The sequence below is a fragment of the Mustela erminea genome, chromosome 3 (assembly GCF_009829155.1).
Source record: "Mustela erminea isolate mMusErm1 chromosome 3, mMusErm1.Pri, whole genome shotgun sequence".
Classification (NCBI taxonomy): domain Eukaryota; kingdom Metazoa; phylum Chordata; class Mammalia; order Carnivora; family Mustelidae; genus Mustela; species Mustela erminea.
The window spans coordinates 105,803,326-105,824,951 of NC_045616.1; the positions used below are offsets into that span (position 1 = coordinate 105,803,326).

At 41.5% G+C, this 21,626-nt stretch overlaps 1 protein-coding gene and 1 pseudogene across 1 annotated transcript in view; one reads left to right on the top strand and one right to left on the bottom strand.

Annotated features, from left to right (window-relative positions):
• LOC116585514 overlaps positions 1–20,269 on the bottom strand; it is a 50,602-nt pseudogene extending 30,333 nt beyond the window's left edge.
• The window catches only part of SLIT3 (slit guidance ligand 3), a 589,888-nt gene continuing 587,162 nt past the window's right edge, over positions 18,901–21,626 (top strand). Inside the window, exon 1 of the mRNA XM_032334904.1 lies at positions 18,901–19,564. Within this exon, the coding sequence (XP_032190795.1) occupies positions 18,927–19,564 (638 nt within the window). The 5' untranslated portion in view covers positions 18,901–18,926. The remainder of the gene's footprint in view (positions 19,565–21,626) is intronic.

Genomic DNA, 21,626 nt, shown 5'->3' on the forward strand with positions numbered 1-21,626 from the left:
TTTAAGAGTATAATGAAGTAAGTTTTGACAAATGGGTATAGTCCTATAACCAAACCATAACTAAAGACAGAACATTTCTATTACTGCAGCAAGTTCCTTTGTGTCTATTTAGAGTCAATTATCTCCCTTCACCCCCAGTCCCTAGCACTCAGCGATCTGGTTTCTGATCTGCTTTTTGCATTTTCAATATGTCATATGAATGTAATCATAAAGTATGTAAGTTTAGTCATAAATATATTTTATCTTTATTTCAGTCACATAGTGGCATAGTGCTTTTGACATTCACCTACTTTTTGCCTGTTTTGATGGTTTATTTTTTTATTGCCGAATTGTGTTCTTTTATATTAATGTACCACAAATTGGTTATCCATTTAGCAGTTGATGAGCATCTGAGTTGCTTCTATTCTTTATTATAAACAAAATTTTCATAAACCTTTGCATATGCATGGTTTGTGGACATAGGTTTTCCATTTTCTTGGATAAGTATTAGTAGGGTTTCTGGGTCACACAATAAGTGAATGCTTAACTTTCCTAGAAAGCACCAGACACTTTACCATTTTGTCTTCCCATAATTCATGTGTATGAGGCTTCCAGATGCCTTATATACTCAAGAGCACTTTTCAGTTTAAGCTCTTCTAACGGGTATCTAGTGATATCTCATTATGATTTTAACTTTCATTTCCTCAGTAACTGGTGATGTGTAGTTTCTTTTCACAAGTTTATTTGTCATATGTGTGTCTTCTCTGGTAAAGATTTTACCCCATTTTTATTTGGTTTCTTGTCTTACTGAATTTTGAGACCTCTTTATATATTCTGGATATGAACCCATTATCAGATATGTGTCACTTACCTCTTCATGTATGTCACAATATCTTGCAAAGAACAGATGTTTTTAATTTTGATTCAGTTGAACTTATCAATTTTTTTTTCTTTTCTGGTCTGTGCTTTATGCATATTATTTAATAAATTTTTGCCTAATTCGAGAGCAAAAGGATTTTCTCCTATGTCTCGTCTTCTAGAAGTTTTTATACATTTAACACTGACATTTAAATATAAGCCATTTCACGTTAATTTTGTATATGATGCAGGAAACGGTCCAGGTTGTTTCCTTATTTAGCATATAAGTAGCCAATCATTCCAGCAGCCATTGCTGAAAAGATGATCTTTTGTCTGTTGAATTACCTTACCACTTTGGTTGAAGATCAAAGAGCATATGTAAGGGTCTGTTTCTAAACTGCAGATTCTATTCCCTTGAACTCTGTCTCTCTTACAGCTAATACCACACTGTCTTGATTATTACAGCCTTATAGTAAGCCTCCAAATCAGGTTATCTGAAATCTCGAACTTTGTTCTTCATGTCCAAAATTACCTACTTTAGGTCTTTTAGTTCTTTCATTTTTCTATATAAATTTTAGAATTAACCTGTAAATTTCTACAAGAAAAAAATTCACACCAGGATTTTGATTGGGATTACACCGAATGTATAAATCAATTTGAGGAGAATTGACAGCTTAACAATATTGAATTTTCTAATCCATGAGTACAGGTATATAGCTATCCATTTATAAGGTCCTCTTGATTTCTCTAATCAACCTTTTTGTCATTTTCAGCTTTTAAATCCTATACATAGTTTTGCCTCTAAGTATTTATTTATTTATTTTTTAAGATTTTATTTATTTATTTGTCAGAGAGAGAGAGAGAGAGCACAGGCAGACATAGTAGCAGGCAGAGGCAGGGGGAGAAGCAGACTCCCTGCAGAGCAAGGAGCCCGATGTGGGACTCATGATGTGTAATCATGACCCCAGCCGAAGGCAGCGGCTTAACCCACTGAGCCACCCAGGCGTCCCGTATTTCATGTTTTTTTTAATGCTATTTTTTGTTTTCATTTATTTATTTTAAATTTTATTATTTTTTATTGTTATTTTAGTCACCATACTTTTTAATGCTGTTGTAAATGGTACTATTTTTGTAATTTCAGTTTCCAGTTATTCATTGCTAGTATCTGAGAAAACAATTGATTTTCATATATTGACTTTATATCATACAACCTTACTGAATTCACTTATAAGTAGATTCTTTAAGATTTCTTATGTAGACAATCACATTGTCTGTAAATCCAAATTTATGTCTTCCTTTAAAATCTGCATGCCTTTTTACTTTTTCTAATATTACAACATCAGTTGGGACCTCCAGCATAGTGTTGGAAGTGAGTGATGAATCAGACATCCTTTCCTTGCTCCTGATCTTAAGAAGAAAGCCTTTGTTTTTTCATCTTAGCTAACTGTAGAATTTTTGTAGATATATGCTATTAGTCTAAGGAAGTTTCATCTTTCCCATTTTCTGAGAATTTCTATCATGAATAGATGTGAAATTTTGTTAATTTTTGTCCCCATCTCTCTAGATGATCATATGCTTTTCTTTTTTTTACAGTCTATTCATGTTTTGCACTCTGCTTTTATTTGTTACACACTTTTTTACACTCAGTTAAACAACACTGATTAATTTTCAAGAATTGAACCAATTTTTCATACTTATGCCAAACTTTAGTTGGTCATGAGGTATTATCTTTTTTATTACTTAATTCCATTTTCTAATATTTTGTTAAAGATTTTTGATATTTATGAGAGACATTGGTATATATTGGTATATATTTTTTATTTTTTTATAATACCTTTTTTGGTGGGCAGCAAAGTTTTTTTTTATTATGTCCAATTATGTCTTTTTTCTGTTTTTGATATCATGATAATTCTTACCTCATAATGAGTTGGAAACACTTCTCTTTTTTTCTGTTTTCTTGAACAGTTTATGTGAAGTTGGTTATATTTGCCAGTGAAAATATCTAACCTGGATTGTCTTTGTGGTAAGGTTTTTAAACCATGAATTCAAATTTTAATAGATGTAGGGCTACTCAGGTTATTTCTTCTTGAATAAGCTTTTGTAGTTTGTGTTCTTCAAGGAATTTGTCCATTCCATCTAAATTATCAAATGTTTGGCATCAAGCTTTTCATAATATTCTATTATTCTTCCTTTAATGTTCATTGGCTTTATAGAGATGTCTCCTGTTTAATTCCTGGTATTGATCACTTACGTCTTCTCTCTTTTTCATGATTATTATTTTAGAGATTTTCCACTTTATCCCTTCAAAGAAAAAAAAATGATTTCATTGGTTTTCTCCGTTGCATTCCTGTTTCAATTTTAGAGATTTCTGTTCTCCATTATTTCCTTCCTCCTGTTTACTTTGGGTTTGACACACTCTTCTTTAGCTAGTTTCTTAAAGTAGAAACTTAGGTTATTGATTTCCATCCTTCTTTCTTATCTAATAAAAGCATTTAATGCCAAAATGTTCCCTTTAAACACTAGCTTCATTCCACAAATGTTCACATGTGGTGTTTTCATTTTCACTGAATTAAAAATATTTTCTGAATTCCCTTGTGATTTCTTCTTTCACCATAGTTTATTTAGAAGAGTGATGTTTAATTTTCAGCATTTTAAGTGATTTTCCATGTATCTTTGTGTCTTTGATTTCTAACTTAATTCCGTTGTGGTCAGAGAATATTTTTATACAATTTGAATCCTTTTAAAATTATTGTAACTTACTTTATGACCCAGACTATTGTTTATCTTAGTGAATATGCTAAGTGGATTTGAAAATAATGTGTATTCTGCTATTGTTGGGTGGAGAGTTGTCTAATGTCAATTAGTCTTATTTGGTTACTAATTTTTTTTTTCAGTTTCTTATATCTTTAATGATTTCTTGTCCACTTGTAGCAATTACTGAGATAAGAATGTTGATACCCACAACATAATTGTGGAATGGTCTATTCTTTTTTTTTTTTTTTTTTTTTTTTTTTTTAGCTCTACTGCATTTTGTTTTCAGTACATCCACATTTAGGATTGTTATGTTCTCTTGGTGAATTGACACCTTTATCATTATGAAACCTATTCTCTTTATCGAGGGAAATAATGCTTCTTTTATTTGTTTCTTTTTTTAAAGTTTTATGTAAATTCAATAATTAACATCTAGTGTAGTACTGGTTTCAGAGGTAGAGTTTAGTGATACATCAGTTGCATTATAACACCCAGTGTTCATTACATCACATGCCCTCCTATTGCCCGTCTCCCAGCTACCCCATCCCCCCTACGTACTTCCCCTCCAGCAACCCTCAGTTTGCCTATAGTTAGGAGTCTCTTATGGTTTGTCTCCCTCTCTGACTTTGTCTTATTTTTTTTTCCCTCCTTTCCCCTATGATCATCTGTTTTGTTTCTTAAATTCTACATCTAAGTAAAATCATATGAAAATTACTTTTCTCTGTTGATTAGAAATAATGCTTATTTTAAATTCTGCTTTCTCTAATATAGCCACTCTAGTTTTTTTTTGAGTAGGGTTTTCATGCTGCATTCTTTTCCATCCTTTTATTATTACACTCTGTGTCTTTATATTTAAAGAAGATTTATTGTAGATATCATTGAGTTGGGTCTTGCTTTGCTTCATCCAATCCCACAAGTCTCTGGCTTTGCTTATTTTATTTATTTATTTGTTAAGATTTTTAATTATTTGAGGTGCCTGGGTGGCTCAGAGGGTCAAGCCTCTGCCTTCAGCTCAGGTCGTGGTCCCAGGGTCCTGGGATCGAGTCCGGCATTGGGCTTTCTGCTCAGAAGGGATCCTGCTCTGCTTCCCCTTCTCTCTCTGCCTGCCTCTTTGCCTACTTGTGATCTCTCTCTGTATGTTAAATAAATAAAAATCTTTAAAAAATTATTTTTAATTATTCATTTGAGACAGAGAGAGAGAGAGACAGAGATCACAGGTGGGGAAGAAAGGGAGAAGCAGGCTCCCCACTGAGCAGGGAGCCCGATGCAGGACTTGATCCCAGGACTCTGAGATTATGATCTGAGCTGAAGGCAGATATTTAATCAACTAAGCCACCCAGGTGCCCCAAATCTCTGGCTTTAAATTGGATTGTTTAAACCATTTATATCTAACGTTATTATGGCCATACAGGTTTGAGTCTACCATCTTGCTATTTGTTTAATATTCGTTCCATCTGCTCTTTCTTGCCTTTTTTCCTATTTTCTTATTTTAGTGAGAAATTTTTATCACTTCATTTTATTTCTTCTACTGGCATTTAGTTATATGTCTTTTTTTATGATTTCCTTAAAATATTGTTTATAACACATATTTTAAATTTTCATAGTTTATCTTCTACTCTCTAATAATATTATACCACTTTTCCTATAGTATAATAACCTTACACAGTATACTCCCATTACCTTCTCCTTTCCTTTGTGCTATTATTTTCATATCCTCTACTTTTGCATATATTATAATCTCAGGGGTAAACTGTTGTCATTTTACTTTAAACAATGAACTTTTTAGCGTCTTTATTGAGGTATAATTTAAATCCACTTGCCGGGAGCCAGCCCCACCCCCCCGCAGTCTATTTTCCCCATTGCTTTGGATTCACTTCTCCGCCGGTCCTACCTTTCAGAAAGTGGTGGGTTTTCTAGAATTGCTGATCTTCTTCTCTTTGATCTCCTGTTGGATTTGCAGGTGTTCAGAATAGTTTGATAGAATATCTAGCTGATCTCTTGCTACCTGATGTCATCTCAGCCTGCTACTTCTCCACCATCTTGACTCCTCCGAAATACAGCAAACATTTTTAAGTCCAGTTGACTTTTGAGTTTGGGTAAGTATATAGATGAGTGACTATCATCACAACAATCCACTCTTGAACAATTCCAAAAATTTCCTTTATACCTGTTAGCAGTTAATTTCTACTGCCCATCTTACCCTACACCCATCTCCAGGAAACCACTAATTTGCTTTCTGTATCTATAACTTTCTTTTTCTTTATATCTGATGTAAATGGACTCATAGAAAATGTAGTCTTATATTTGCATCTGGATTATTGCAATTAGCACTATGATTTTGATCTCTATCCACGTTGTTGCATGTTTCAGGAGTTTGTTCCTTTTAATGAGTGAGTAATACTCCATTGTGTGGATATATCATTTTTAATTTTGTTTGTTTTATCTGGTCATCAGTTGATGGACATATGGATAGTTTCTAATTTTGAGCTATTATGAATAATATTGCTATACAAGATTTTGTGTAGGCATATATTTCCCTTTTTTGTTTGGTAGGCATTTAGGAGTGAAATTATTGGGTCATATGATAAGTATATGTTTAACTTTTAAGAAACTGCCAAGCTGTTATCCAAAGTGTTTGTACCATTTTTATTCCTATTAGCACTGAATGAGTGCTCAAGTTTCTATTTATCCTCTTCAACACTTAGTAATTTCAGTCTTTTCAGTGCTAGCCTTTTTAATGGCTGTGTAGTGGTCTCTCATTATGATTTTAATTTGCATTTCCCTTATGACTGATTTTTTTTTAAAGATTTTATTTATTTGACAGACAGAGATCACAAGTAGGCAGAGAGGCAGGCAGAGAGAGAAGGGGAAGCAGGCTCCCTGCTGAGCAGAGAGCCCGATGCGGGGCTCGATCCCAGGACCCTGGGATCATGACCTGAGCCAAAGGCAGAGGCTTTAACCTACTGAGCCACCCAGGCACCCACCCCCCCATGACTGATTTTGAGCATTCTTCCATGTGTCTACTTGTTATCTATATCTCTTCATCTACCTCCTTGGATGAAGTGCCTCTTTAAGTCTTGGGTTTATTTTTAATTTGGCTATTTGTCTTTTAATTATGGAGCTATATTAGTTTTTGTTTTGTTTTGTTTTGTTTTGTTTTTAATGAATTCTGGGTACAAGATTTTGGTGAATTTTACCTGCTGCCAATACCAGCCAGTGTCTTTACATGTTAGATACTAATTTTATATCTTTAGAAGTTCCATTTGCTTCTTTTTATATCTACTTTTATTTTTGCTTCCTAAATATTTAGGAAGTTATGTTTAAAATAGCTGTTTTAGGGCACCTGGGGGGTTCAGTGGGTTAAAGCCTCTGCCTTTGGCTCAGGTCATGATCCCAGAGTCCTGGGATCGAGCCCCGCATCTGGCTCTCTGCTCAGCAGGGAGCTTGCTTCTCCATCTCTTCTGCCTGCCTCTCTGCCTACTTGTGATCTCTGTCTGTCAAATAAATAAATAAATAAATAATCTTAAAAATAAATAAATAAAATAAAATAGCTGTTTTAATATCCTTATCTATTAATTATTATCACCTCTACCATTTCTGTGTCTGTTTATATTGATTTTTTTTCCTTTTTTTGTAAATCATATTTTTCAGGCTTCTTTGTGTTCCAGGTGATTTTTGATTGGATGGCAGTCATTGTGAAATTTCCATTGTTAGTTGCTCTAGTATTTCTTTAAAAAGCATGGAATAGCCAAACTGTAGAAAGAGCCGAGATGCCCTTCAACAGATAAATGGATAAAGAAGATGCGGTCTGGGGCGCCTGGGTGGCTCAGTGGGTTAAGCCTCTGCCTTTGGCTCAGGTCATGATCCCAGGGTCCTGGGATCGAGCCCCACATCAGGCTCTCTGCTCAGCAGAGAGCCTGTTTCCCTTCCTCTCTCTCTGCCTGCCTCTCTGCCTCCTTGTGATCTCCGTCTGTCAAATAAATAAATAAATAAATAAATCTTGGAAAAAAAAAAAAAGAAGATGTGGTCTATATATGCAATGGAATATTACTCAGCCATCAGAAAGGATGAATACCCAACTTTTGCATCAACATGGGTGGGACTGGAGGAGATTATGCTGAGTGAAATAAGTCAAGCAGAAAAAGTCAATTAGCATATGTTTCACTTACTTGTGGAGCATAAGCAATAGCATGGAGAACATTAGGAGAAGGACGGAAAAATGAAGGAGGGTGCAATCAGAGGGGGAGATGAGCCATGAGAGACTGTGGACTCTGGGAAACAAACTGAGGGATTTAGAGGGGAGTGGGTAGGGGGATGTGTTGGCCCATAATGGGTATTAAGGAGGGCATGTATTGCATGGAGGACTGGGTGTTATACGTAAACAATTAATCTTGGAACATTACATCAAAAACTAACTAGTCCTATATGGTAACTAATATAACTTAATAAAAAACAATAATAAATAAATAAATAATAAAAAGCATGGACTTTGTTCTTCTCACAGTTAAGTTACATAGAATCAGTTGGAGACAATCAGTTGGAGACATTTGGGCCCCAAACGTCTTCAGCTCCACTGCAGAGGTAATATTATTCTGAGGTTTCTACTCAATGCATTATATTATGAGGGTCTTTCAGTGTGGCTGGTGGAAACACTATCTATTCCTAGTCTTATGTGAACTGTAAGAATAATTCAGCCTATTCCTGTCAGAGAGTTCTCTCCTCAGCCTCATGTATTTTTCTCTAATAAATACTTCACCAAAGACTCAAGGAAATCTCTCAGTAGATCCTAGATTTCTCTTCTGTTCAGCTCCCACCTCTTGGTTACAACTCTAGTTGTAGTGTTACAACTCTACACAAAGTTGTCTTTCCAGTCTCTTTCTCTTCAACTTCAATTAGAATGCTGAGTTCTCATCCCTATACTGCAATCTGGAAATTATCTATAGGAAATAAGGCGTAATTGTACAGTTCACCTCACTTGTTTCTCATTTTAGGGAGGGGTCATATACTTCCTATCTTCTGATGTTTGAAAATCATCTTTTTTATATATTGTGTCCTATTTCCTGTAGGCTTAAGGTGGAAAGGTAAATCTAGTTTCAATTATTCCATCATAGATAGAAGCAGAAGTCTCCATAAGAAGTTTTAGATCACAAGAATTACATGATTTGATGTATATTTTAACAATGTGGGGCTGCTGAGTTAAAGGTTGGCTATAGAAGTCAGGGAGTGATGGAGGCAAGGAGTTAGGAGATGATTGCCAGAATCCAGGCCAGAAGTGACCATCATTTGTTGTAAAGGTAGACATGAAACAAAAGGATTGAATTCTGGACTCGAAGAAAAAATAAATGCGATTTGCTGATTATTTAGTTGTGTATGAAGAAAAGGTAGAAATGAAGGATGACTCTAAGACTTTTTACTTAACTAGAAAATGGGGGAGTCATTGGAAACAACAGTTTCAGCTTTGGGGAGAAATTCTGAAAGGGGTGGTGGATTGAAGAAAGAATAGAAGAGTTAGACACAGTGAGGATAGACAGCTCTCTCAAGAAGGTCAATCAATTACATTCCATCTGTCAAGAGACCCACAATCTAGTTGGGCAAGCAGAATATTCATAAGTAGATAATTACATCAGTGTAGGAGTGCAGAATAGAAGTTTACAGCCACAAATCAAGAAGCATAAAATACTTCACAGAGGTGGAGATGCTTTAGCTGCATGGCAAAGGACCAGGACAATTTCACCAGAGGAGGTGGGCAATGACATTGCAGAAAGTGTGAAGAGAATGGGATAACTTGACAGATGGTAGACAACTCAACACTTTCAGGAAATTCTAATTCTCTATGGTTCAGCCTAAAGTGGGAAGAAGGATTTGGGAAAAAGTGAAGCAAGAGATAAAGGCAGAGACAAAGACCTTTCTTTACCATGTACATAGTTTAGACTACACTGTAAGTAATGGAAATACTTCTAAGGCTCTGAAATGTGACTGGAGGAGTTGAGCAGGGAAGCTAGGTAAGAGCCTGGTTAAGAGGCCATTATGGGCAGAACAAATCCAAGGAGATGGAACATTTGGGGTATGAAATCACAACATTTAAAGCTGAGGAGTCAAGAGGTCTGGGTGAGCTGATGGATGGGGTAAATTAAAAGGAATAAAAGGGGAAAGTTAAAGATGATGTTTAGGTTTTTTTCTTGGCCAACTGGGTAGATGGTGATGCCATTAGCTAAAGTTGGGAAATAAAGTATTTTACAGAAAAACACACTCCTTACCCAAGACTAGATAATCCCTCAATGAGCTGGTGGCTCCAAGAGTGGGTTAGAAGATCCTTAACCTCCTACTCCAGTGGTCTTCATCAACTCCATCCCTTATCCCCTAGCCACATTAAAAACTTAAAAGCTATGGGAAAAAAATATGTTGCTATTTATGCAAGATATCTTTAACTCAAATCCCCTAATTAATGTTCATTTACTAGCCCCTTTATCTACAAATATCCCTGGAATTGCAACTGATTCTGTGTCCAGTGAGATTAGTACAAAAATTTAGGTTTCTCTTCATATATACAAATAATAGGGGTAATACCACCTACTGTAGTACTTCACATAGCCCGGGATCAGTACAACATGAAGAAGAAATAATTCTGGCCTTCCCAGAAAAAGTGTCCCTCATATTCTAGGATCCATACAGTGCCCTTTTTTTATGTTCCTCAACTAGTGAACTCACAGCATAGGGCCTTTGGATGTTTGTCTCTTGGAATAGTGACCTATCCCGTACCTTATTATATCATAGCTATATATCATACATATGATATATATATCATATTCTTCAGGTCTTTTGCATCACCTTCCATGGCCATTTTTGAGACATTTCCAGCCTCAGTTAGCCTTTATCATATCACCTTGTTGATTCCCTTCTCAACACTTTATAATTTCTAATTATATATTATTATTAATTGATTTTTTTACAATTAATTGGTTGTTTTACATCTATTGCCCACATAAGACTCTATAAGAGTAACAATTATGATTTACCATGTCTTCACTAGAACATATATGATGTGACCTTTACCCAAAAGTACACAGTAAATATATGTTGAATCAATAAATAAGTCAGACAATTAGGGTTACTATTTAAAAGCATTTAATTAATTAACCAATAGGAGGAGGTATTATTTTGGGAAGGGAGAAATTTCCTGTTGTTTCTGAAATCATACCACATAGATAATGGCTTTTCCTAAGATTCATCCTGTGGGATTTGGGGAAGACATAATTTCAAAATTGCATTGTTATCCCTTGCTTTCGCAGAGCAAAAATGAACTTTGGGGACTTTATCAAGAGAAAAGTCTTCTTCACAGCAAAGGAAACAGTTAACAAAACAAAAAGTCAACCCACAGAATGGGAGAAGATATTGCAAATGACATTACAGATAAAGGGCTGGTATCCAAGATCTATAAAGAACTTCTCAAACTCGACACCCCCCAAAAAACAAATAACCAAGCCAAAAAATGGGCAGAAAACATGAACAGACACTTTTCCAAAGAAGATATATGAATGGCTAACAGACACATGAAAAAAAATGTTCAACATCATTAGCCATCAGGGAAATTCAAATCAAAACCACTTTGAGATACCACCTTACACCAGTTAGAATGGCAAAAATTAACAAGGCAGGAAACAACAAATGTTGGAGAGGATGTGAAGAAACCCTCTTACACTGTTGATGGGAATGCAAGTTGGTATAGCCACTTTGGAAAACAGTATGGAGTTTCCTTAGGAAGTTAAAAATAAAGCTAACTTATGACCCATCAATTGTTTGAGGTGTTCACCTCAAAGATACAGATAGAGTGAAAATAAGGGGCACCCCAATGTTCATAGCAGCAATGTCCACAATAGCCAAACTGTGGAAGGAGCTGAGTGCATTCAACAGAAGAATGGATAAAGAAGATGTGGTCCAGGGTGCCTGGGTGGCTCAGTGGGTTAAGCCTCTGCCTTTGGCTCAGGTCATGATCTCAGGGTCCTGGGATCGAGTCCCACATCAGGCTCTCTGCTCAGCAGGGAGCCTGCTTCCCTCTCTCTCTCTCTGCCTGCCTCTCTGTCTACTTGTGAACTCTCTCTGTAAAATAAATAAATAAAATCTTTAAAAAAAAAAAAAAAGATGTGGTCCATATATGCAATGGAATATTACTCAGCCATCAGAAAGGATGAATACCCAACTTTTGCATCAGCATGGACGGGACTAGAGGAGATTATGCTGAGTGAAATAAGTCAAGCAGAAAAAGTCAATTAGCATATGTTTCACTTACTTGTGGAGCATAAGCAATAGCATGGAGGACATGAGGAGAAGGAAGGGGAAAATGAAGGAGGGGAAATCAGACGGGGAGATGAACCGTGAGAGACTCTTGACTCTGGGAAACAAACTGAGGGTTTCAGAAGGGAGGGGGTGTGGGGGTGGGTTAACCTGGTTATGGGTATTAAGAAGGGCATGTATTGTAATGAGCACTGGGTGTTATATGCAAACAATGAATCATGGAATGCTACATCAAAAACTAATGAAGTACTGTGTGGTAACTAACATAACATTAAAAAAAAAAGATTGTATTGGTATATCAGCCTATAATAATAATAATGAACAACTCCAAATCTTAGCGGGGGTGTTAGGTTATTCTCCTATTACAGACTGTATGGTCATTGCCTTCTATGTAGTGATTCAAGGATTCCAGTGTCTTCCTTTCTGTGGCTCCACCATCCTCTTGGGCGGGACACTGTGATTCTTCACTGGATCCCCTCTGTTTGTGTAGCGAACAGGCAGAGAGAAGACCTGCCTGGTTACATAAGAGGTTTCACAGATCAAGTCTGGACGTGGTGTGCATCACTTCTACACAAACTTTATTGGTCAGAATGAAGCATATGACCCCACCCTAAGTGCTGGGAAGGCTGGGAGGGAGGCTGGTAAATATAGTCTTTTTGTACTCCCAAAAAGAAGAAACTGGATCTGTGAGCATCAAGCTAGCCTCTGCCACAAGAGGGGACTTCCTTTGGTTGTTATTAAGATTAGAGAGTTAATATATGTAAAATACTCAGAACAGGCCCAGCATATTGGGGGCATCCATGATGTCAGGTTAAGTTGCAAGAGGAGTTTCTCTGATTTCGCACTAATCACTGCTTGCTAAACAAGGGTGGCATTCTAAAGTTTCTGTCAAGCCCAACAGCTGGCTGGAGAGTTTTTTGAGCCCCAGTGCCCAAGGAAGCCAGCCAAGAATGCAGATGCCACCGCCAAGTCCGTGTGGCACATCCTCATGCTTTGTTTAATTTGGTTCCCTGGGTGGGATGAATTTTATGAGCAGGTGTTCTGGTTAATTAGGTGATTAATACTCTTCAAATTGGAGAGCCATTTCCCCAGTGACAGTTCTTGCTTTGCTCAAATGTGAGACAAAGCTTCATTGCATAGTTTGTACAGACCCATGATTGCACTCACCTGTCTGCCAGGCCTCTCAGGTCCGCCCTCTGGTGCTGAGGACCAAGAGCCTGACCCCACATCTGGCTGAATCACCACCATCTTGATGTACCAGTTTAGAGAAAAAAGAGCTCTTCACTTCATCTGGCCTCCTTTCAGACAGGGCAAAGCTGATCTGGGATATATTTCTGGTTCCTTTCTGGGGATTCCAATCTGTATCATCTCTCCTAAAGCCCAGATGGCCAACCCATGTCCAAAAGCAAATCAAGTATCAGAGCTTTTTCTCGAATTTGCTCTCAAACCATGGAATCTGTCCTAAACTCTCTTGTGTTCCACATTCCCAAAGCCCTTTCCTTACACTCATATACCGTTCTTTTCCTGCCTGTTCATAGCCATAGGTTCATAGCGTTTGCTTCCCTCAAGAGGAAGACCCTTTTCCTCACATTGAGCTCATCAAATCTGTGTATTCTCCAAAAACTGACTGGCGTTCCTCAGCACTTCCAATCCAGTTTGAAGTGATTTTTTTTTCCTTTTTAGAATTTTTGTAGCACTTACTATCTGACTCACATTAATTAGCATTTAATTATATACCATATCTTTTATCTTCTTTCATATATCTTAAACTTCTCTTCCTAATTGGATTGTTGGCAGCTGTGAGCTGTGTCTTCTTCTGGGCGTAGATAAAGTTCCCAATAAATGGCTATTTGATTGCTAAATTAAGCTAGATTCCACTTACACTTCTAGAAAATGGGTCAAATCCATTCTATTATACCAGCTGGGCCATACAACTGAAAATATGTCTACTCATTCTAGTTTCTCACATGTTCCAACTTTACAGTCACAGAGGAACTGAATCTCTTTCTCCAGTTCCAGTTGGAAAAATTTCAGGGAAGACTCTGATTGGCTTTATGTCAGTGCTCACTCCTAGAAAATCACTATTATGAGAGAGAGGCAAGATCATATAACAAGAAAGTTCTAAATTATAATCACATAGTTGGAGTGAAAGATGAAGAGTTGTCCATTGCAGGCGGCTCTGGATTTTGGAAGGTTCTATTGCTTTATCTTGTTCCCCAGGATAGGTTATATATTTTAAAGTTATGTATTCAGTCATCAAACATTTATCTATTCAGAGTAGATCTTGCCCCCTTGGGAAGCTCAATAGTGTAACTGGCAGTAAAACTTTAATATTCTTTTTTTCTCAACAGAGAGAAAAGAAGCCTTTGCATGAAAAAAAATGACCTTCCAGGTCCAGCTGATGGTACGTTTACTCAATCCTGCTCCCCCAGAAATGCCCTAAAATTCACATATGTGAATTTTTCCCTCCCCTGGGAAGATTTAGTAGGAATCACAGTCTTAATCTCAAATTGGAGTTTTCGTCCTCTTTCCCTTCCCTCCCCGTTCACATATTCCTCAGAGATCTACTAGGATGGCTCCATGAGGGAGTGTGTCAGTTCCAGGGCCCCTGGTAAGAAGCAGACAACACAACCCAAAGGAGTAATCTGAAGAAGGTGAAGTAGAGGGACTACTTAGAAAAGTGAGATAGGGTTAAGGAATCAAGAGATGGGGACTGCCCAAGGTTTAGCAGTAACGGAGAGCTACTCCTACTCCCTAAAGAGATAAGGGGATGCGAGGGGCAGCTGGAGGACATGAACTCTGACCTTCAGTAAAGGAAGGTAGCCACTGCCACACTGCTCTCCTTATAGAGGAAGCGCTGACTTTCCTCCAGATTTCTGGGCTAGTCCCCCACATGGGCAGACCCAAGGGAGCACAGGTGATACAGTCCATATAGTGGGCAGAGCAGTCTGGACAGTTCACTGGGGAACAACCAGCACAAATGGTAAGTTTCAGTGGGAGGGAAGCAAACATATCAGAATGTGGGGTGGGGCGGAGAATGTATATAGTTATCAAAAAACAAAAAACAAAAAACAAAAGCCCACTCAGAGTTTCTAGAAGAGTATAGTCTCCTCCTCCTCCCACAGAAGATCAAGTAACACTGAGTAAAACTGCAGCAAGAGGGTGTCAAATAAGCTAGGTGATTGGAGAGATGATTCATTTGCATACTTGTAAATTAGTCATTCACCAATCATCAGAGATGAATTTGTACCTCTAGGCATCAAGCATGCAAAAATGAATTAGATACTTCTGTATGTTTGAAAATTTTTAAAATAAATGTTGGAATTAATAGATTCTATACATTCCCTGACTTTGAAAATCTAATAGACTGGATCCGCAAGGTTTCCTGGAGAAATGAAAGGCTCCACTAACTCTGGGCTAGCCAGACGGGAAAGAGCCAGGAAGAATGTTCAGGAGGGATGTTATGCGGAGTGGGTGTGGGAGAGCAGGAGGAGTTGAGGTACAGACGTAGAAATCTACTTCAAAGTTCAGGTTTGCATTGCAATGTGTGCATTTTAGAAAAAAATCCCTTGATCATCCGGACCAAGGATGAATTGTTGGAACAACAACAACAAAAAAGTAAGAAAGAGAATTGAGTTGGGGGCTGGTGTGACCAATGGCCGTGCCTGAAACAAGGATCTGAACAATAGAGCTGGACACCCAACGATGAAGAGGGAACAGATGCAAGTGATACTCCTGAGGAATAATTAACGGGACTCGGGAACTGAATGGCTGTGGTATGAAACAGAGGGAAGATGCTTTGGTGCTGTTTGGCCTTCTCGTCATCCCCTTACTTTTTCAGTTTACAGCTCCCCAGTTTTCCTTTGAGAACACTGCTCCTGCCTGCCTCGCTGAGTATAACTTTCACGGAACTGTTATCCACAGATTCTGGCCTTCTGTGGTTAACAGGGTGATTACATAACCTAAGCCAGGCCAGTCTTTGTGTCTTGGGAATTTGGAAGTTTGGGATTTTGGAAGTTTGGGCTTGATCCTAGATCCTGCTTGGTTTGTGTCTTTTTAAAAACTTCCTTCTTTAGTTTCTTCCTCCTTAAATTGGTATGCTACCCGAAGGCGTTCATAAAAATTATTTCTTTTTAACTTCAATTAGCTAGTTTCTATTGCTGAAACCAGAAAACCTCAACTAATTATAGTAGCCATGTAAATAATGGTGCCTTCCACTGAGAGACAGAAAACAGGTGGAGGAGAAAGTTTGAGGTGAGTTTCTTTGGGGAATGGGTGGGCAGTTTGCTTTCGAGAAGCCTCGAGAGAACTAAAGGAAAAAAATCCAAAAGTTGGCCCTGGAGGCTTATGCGAAACTCTGAAAATGACACCATAAGGTGTAAATGCCATCTCTGGTACTTAGACATAATAAGTCCTACCCAACAAACTCGCCTCCTAAGGACTTACTCATACTTCTCTGGGAAGAGTAATGCTTCAGAAGCCGTAAGGGAGAGTGGGTAGAGCCTAATTCTAAGCACTGGGAGCCCTGGGTCCTGGCTCTGGCTCTTTCATTAATTAGCTGGATAACCATGTACCAGTGACCCTCCCTCTCTGAGCCTCAGTTTCCACATTATTGAATACAGAGGCTGAATTATATTGGGTGTTCTCCAAAAATTTCAAAAGAATTTTAAGTTTATATGTAAAAGGGTCAGCTATACCAGGGAAACTGGGTTCAACAAACCTTAAACCAGTTTCCTTACGGCAGGACTTCTCAGAATCTTAAATATGCTCATTGGTGATGCCAATCTCCAAGAGTGGTGAAAGCGAGCATTTCTCACCCTATTTTTGCCCAAGAACCCCCCCCCCCTTCCCCACTTTCTTGAAGAAACACGTAGAACTAGTAGTCATCAGAACACACTTGCAGAAATGCTGGATCAGGTGGCTTTCAAGGTGGTTCCAGCGCTGCTCCCTAATTTTGTACGGCCCATGCCCTCTTCACCGCCTGTTTCTTTGGGATGATTGACTCCCAGGCTCTGTTCTGAAGTGTTCTCCCAAAGAAAAGCAAGCACACTTGAATGCCTATTAAGTCACTTAAAGATCTAGTCAGGCTCATGAAATTTCCCATCAGCTTAAATGGAAAACAAAGTCCCTGCCCTCCACCCCACCCTCACACTGTGCTCAGAGCACAGACCCAGGCCCAGCCTAAAAGGATTGCAAAACATGCTCTAGCGTGCATTTGGGAAAACAAAGAAAACTCCACTCTTTTCTGCTCCAGACAGTCTGAGACGCTTTTGTGCCCTTGGTTCTTTGCCCAGTTCTCTCATCTGCCTCAGTCCTGGTACTAAATTGGTTCAAGGTTTGGAGGAAAGTTTCAGAGGAAAGGATGTTTAGAGTTCTTAGAAGCTGAAGTCACTCTATGGACCAGGGCTTAGACTCTCTATGGTCACCAGAGGGCGCTGAGAACAGCATCGGTACAGAAAGCTGCTCCCAAGAAAAACAGCAGTAAATTACGCCTAATGTGTTTATGAATGATGGAGGGGCTGAAGTGTGTGTGACTGTGTATGTACGTGTACACGTACGTGCACTCGGGTGCCTGGAGCTATGATTTTGAAAATATGTTAAATAGTATAAAATAAAATCTACACCTCTACTATAAATTCACAGGATACGGTCAAGTCGTTGAAAATTTCCTTCAAGGAAAATGAGGCAGAAGGAATTAGAATAGTATTTATATGAAAGAAAAGGAAAGAGCTCTCAGTAGCATAATTATTATTGTGGTATGTGTGATTGTGCATAGTGTGAGGCGATGCATGTACACATGTGGGTATGTGAGTGTGAGGGTGTATAACGGTGTGTGTGTGAGCCTCAGTATAAGCATGTGTGTGCATGCAAGTGTGTGTGTGGCGGGGGGGGGGTGTGCACGCACGTGCATGTTCAGGGCTCATTTAGACTTTTCCAGTGTGAGCAGACCTTAAAGAAGTCTGGGCAATACTTCCTCCAGTTGCTGCCCTCTCCCTCCAAACAAACAAACAAAATCATTCCTACAAGTATTTATGGAGCCTCTAACACACGCGCCCCTCCCCACCAGCATCTGGAAAAGCTCAGACCTGGCCAATTTAGAGCGCTATGGAAGAATGAAGGCTCTGGGGCCGAAAGGATGTCTCACATGCGAATGACTGTTTTGCAAAAGCACTTTCTCTTCTTTGATGCTCCAAACAACCCAGATAGGCGGTCCCAAACAGAGCTGTGGCCCCTTGCTTTGAGGAAACCGAGGCTCAGAGGTGACATGATTGGCCCGGAGTCACCAAGTCAGGGAGCAAAAGCTGACTATGGACAGGCATTGTCAGTCCAGGGATCCTAGTTCCGGCCATCGTGACTTTTAGCTGCACAGCGGGCGTTGGGTCTAGGCAAAGCAGGAACCGTCTGCATGTGGGGTTTGTCAGCAGCAGCCTGATGAACAACACTATCAAACATTTTATGTGACACGTGTGACTGTGAAATGCGTAGTATCAATAAAACAGGTCCTTTAGGAAGAAGTTGCAGATCTTTGCCAAGATGAGGTAGGATCTTTGAGGATCTTCCTAGATGAGGACACAGCTTCGATGGGCTGTGGTGTAAAATATGAGTGAATGTGAGGACTGCGGTTTGGGGTACCTAGGAGCTGTGTGGCCTTGAGCAAGTCCCTTTACTTCTCTGAACTTTGTTTCATTTATTACATGGGGTACTCAGATGCCCTCTTGCGGGACGATATTGAAACCCAAGGAAAGAAAACTGAGCTGAGTGCCTAGCTCAGTGCCAGAATAAAGAGAAAGTGCCACCAGCCTGATCAGTCCTTGGCTCCGTAACAGTGAATGGGTCTCAATTTTGGGACCCTGCTGGCCGAGCCCCTTTTCCTCCCCTCTAACACATCTCCTGCCTCCTCCCCTCCGGGCTCTGGGTTGCTCCAGCAAAGTTCCCAACTTAGTCGACATGACGTGCGGCGCAGCCAATGAGAGGCGGGGCTGGCGTTTTTTGTGGGGGGCGGGAGGGGTGGGCCCCGCGTCTCCGGTGTCTGCCCTGCTCAGTGAATGGAGAGAGCGAGCGCCGGCCAGCTCACCCGGCCGCCCCGTGCCCCAGCCGCCGCCGCCGCGCTCCCGAGCTCAGCCCCAAGTCGGACCGCCTCGGGCGCCGTGCCCCACTGCGCTCGCCCCCAGGTCCCCGACCCGGCCCACGCCCCGGGCAGCGGGCCAGCGGGCCCAGGAGGCGCTCTGTACCTGGGCACTCCGAGCGATGCGCAGCGGGGCAGCAGCAGCCCCGCGGATGGAGCTGCTGCCTCTGCCGCCGCCGCCGCCGCCCGGCGCGCCCCGCTCCGCCCGCGCCCCGTGCGCCTGAGCGCCGAGCTCGCTCCTCCTCCGCGCCAACTCCGCCGCCCGCTCCCCAGGCCGCTCGGGCTCCGCGCGCGATTCCCCGGGCTCCACGCGTCTTGCCCCGCCGAGGCAGCCTCCTCTGGGCGCGGGCCCCTGCACACCATGGCCCCCGGGCGGACAGGGGCCGACGCCGCCGTGCGCGCCCGCCTGGCGCTGGCCTTGGCGCTGGCGAGCGTCCTGAGCGGGCCCCCAGCCGCCGCCTGCCCCACCAAGTGTACCTGCTCCGCCGCCAGCGTGGACTGCCACGGGCTGGGCCTCCGGGGGGTTCCCCGGGGCATACCCCGCAACGCCGAACGCCTGTGAGTACCCCCGCCCCACCCAACCCGGGCCACCCACCTGGGTCCATAGTGGGGCCCCCAGGCACCAGATCTTTCCTCTCCCCTTGGCCGCACTGGATGCAGTCTCTTGTCACCTCTCCCGGGTCGGATCCTTCATCCCCTGAGTTGGGGTCTGTGGCGTTGGTCAGGTCTAGGGAGAGAGGTCTTGAAGCCCACTGCGATGGGCAAAGAGCAGTGCTTCTCCAGGGGGTGAAGGCTCCAGACGCAGGGCCGGGTGACAGCTTCCAGCAGAACGCTGGCAGGAAGCGAGGGGAGGAAAGAACACTGCAGCCAGTGAGGTCTTAGGACGAGGGCAAGGGATCCGCGCACGTTTAAGAGGTGGGCGAAGGAGAAAGCCGAAAGGTGATGGGGCGTAAGGGCACGGAGACGGGAGAGGGCCGAGACTCCGACCTGCCTGAAGATCAGAAAGGGCCAGTCACTTTCCGGCTGCCCTTAGAAGCGAAGTTGAGAATGTGTATAAAGGTCTAACTTCTGAGGAACCAAGCGAATTGAGAGTGGGTGCTTGCAAAACCCGCCCTGCCTGGAGCGCAGCCTCCCAGATGCCAAGTTGCAGCCCGGGTGAATTTTTTATGGCTTGGTTATAAATGCCTCCCCAAACGGGCCGGAGAATGGAAATGCTGACAGCCCTTTAAATGAGACCGAGCGCTATAATCTTACAAACCGCATTCAGCCTCGGATCCTGGGTTTGGCAGCAAGAGGAGAGGCGTTTGGAGAGTGGGGTGGATTGACCCTCGTTTTAACCCCAATTGTGCAACCAAATATTTACTTTTCATATGTCAACGTTTTGGAAACATTTATCATTTTGATCCTCGGACCAAATTCAAAACTTGGACTCCGAGGGTGGGCTCTTCCCAGCCCACAGTTGGGGAGTAAGGAAAGAAGGAGAAATGGAGGAGGGGGTTGGAACCGGCCTGGGAACACAGCCCAGAAGTGGGTGAGGGTTTGCTCCAGTGTAATCGACTTCTCCGTGTCTTGCTCTCCCTCTGTCTCCCTTGCCCATTGCATCTCAGGGGTGGGTGCATTGGGTCTTCCATTCTGCTCTCTTGACTTGAGGCTGTAAGAGAGTGGCACGAGACTGAATTGTCCTACAGTGTGTTACTCCTGTTGATCACCTCCTGTCACCTCACGTCTCTTCCTCTAACTCCGCGTGTCCCTAGGCAGAGACTCAGTATAACTGCTTTCCTTTCTCCTGGAGCTTTCCTGTGGCTCAAAACATACATTTTTTTTTTTTCCAAGTGCATTCTTTATTCTGTGTGGTCGTGCAATTCTAGAGCACTGGAGCCGAACCTTCATTAACATAAGTAGAAAAGGAGGCTCAGGCTTTTAAGAAGACTTGCCCAAGGTAACGCAGCAAGTTAGTGGCAAAAAAGGGGCCACAATCCAGGTGTCCACAGCTTAATTCAGATCTTATATTTTACAGTACCAGTTTAAAACTAGTCGTAGTGGTATTTCTGGGTATCTCCCCCTCTACTAGCCGTCTTTGGAACAAGGGTCAGTTGGGGCCAAGATCTGTAAATAGATGCTCCTGGGAGGTTTCTGGCTGGGCTTGGGTCTTAGGGTAGCCTGCTCTTGCTACTGCTTCGGGTGGACCCCGCCAGCATTCAGCTTGCTGTGACATTGGCTCTCCTGTTTGGAATCGTGAGACTACCTCTCCTCCATCCTCAAAATCATGGTACCTGTTTGGGAAACCGCGGGTGGGGGTGGGCATGAGCCCTTCTCCTGCTGGCAGGTAGGGAAGTCCTCAAAAGCTATAGACACACACTGCAGTCAGTATGCCACCGACCTCTTTCCCCGGGAGACCCAGGCAGCTTGGAGCGCCCCATCTGCTCTACCACTGGAGACACTGGGTGGAGACCGAGTCCTGGGGATTCCCATGTCCCCCTGCTGCAGTCACTGTCGTTCGCAGGCACTGGCAGAGTGGGAAGTACTTTGGAATATCTGAGTCTCAACTACCTTGGTTCCGGGCACTGGTGCCTCTTGGGCTGGGGTGTGTGGAGTGACGTGGCTGCCAAGGTTGGCTCCT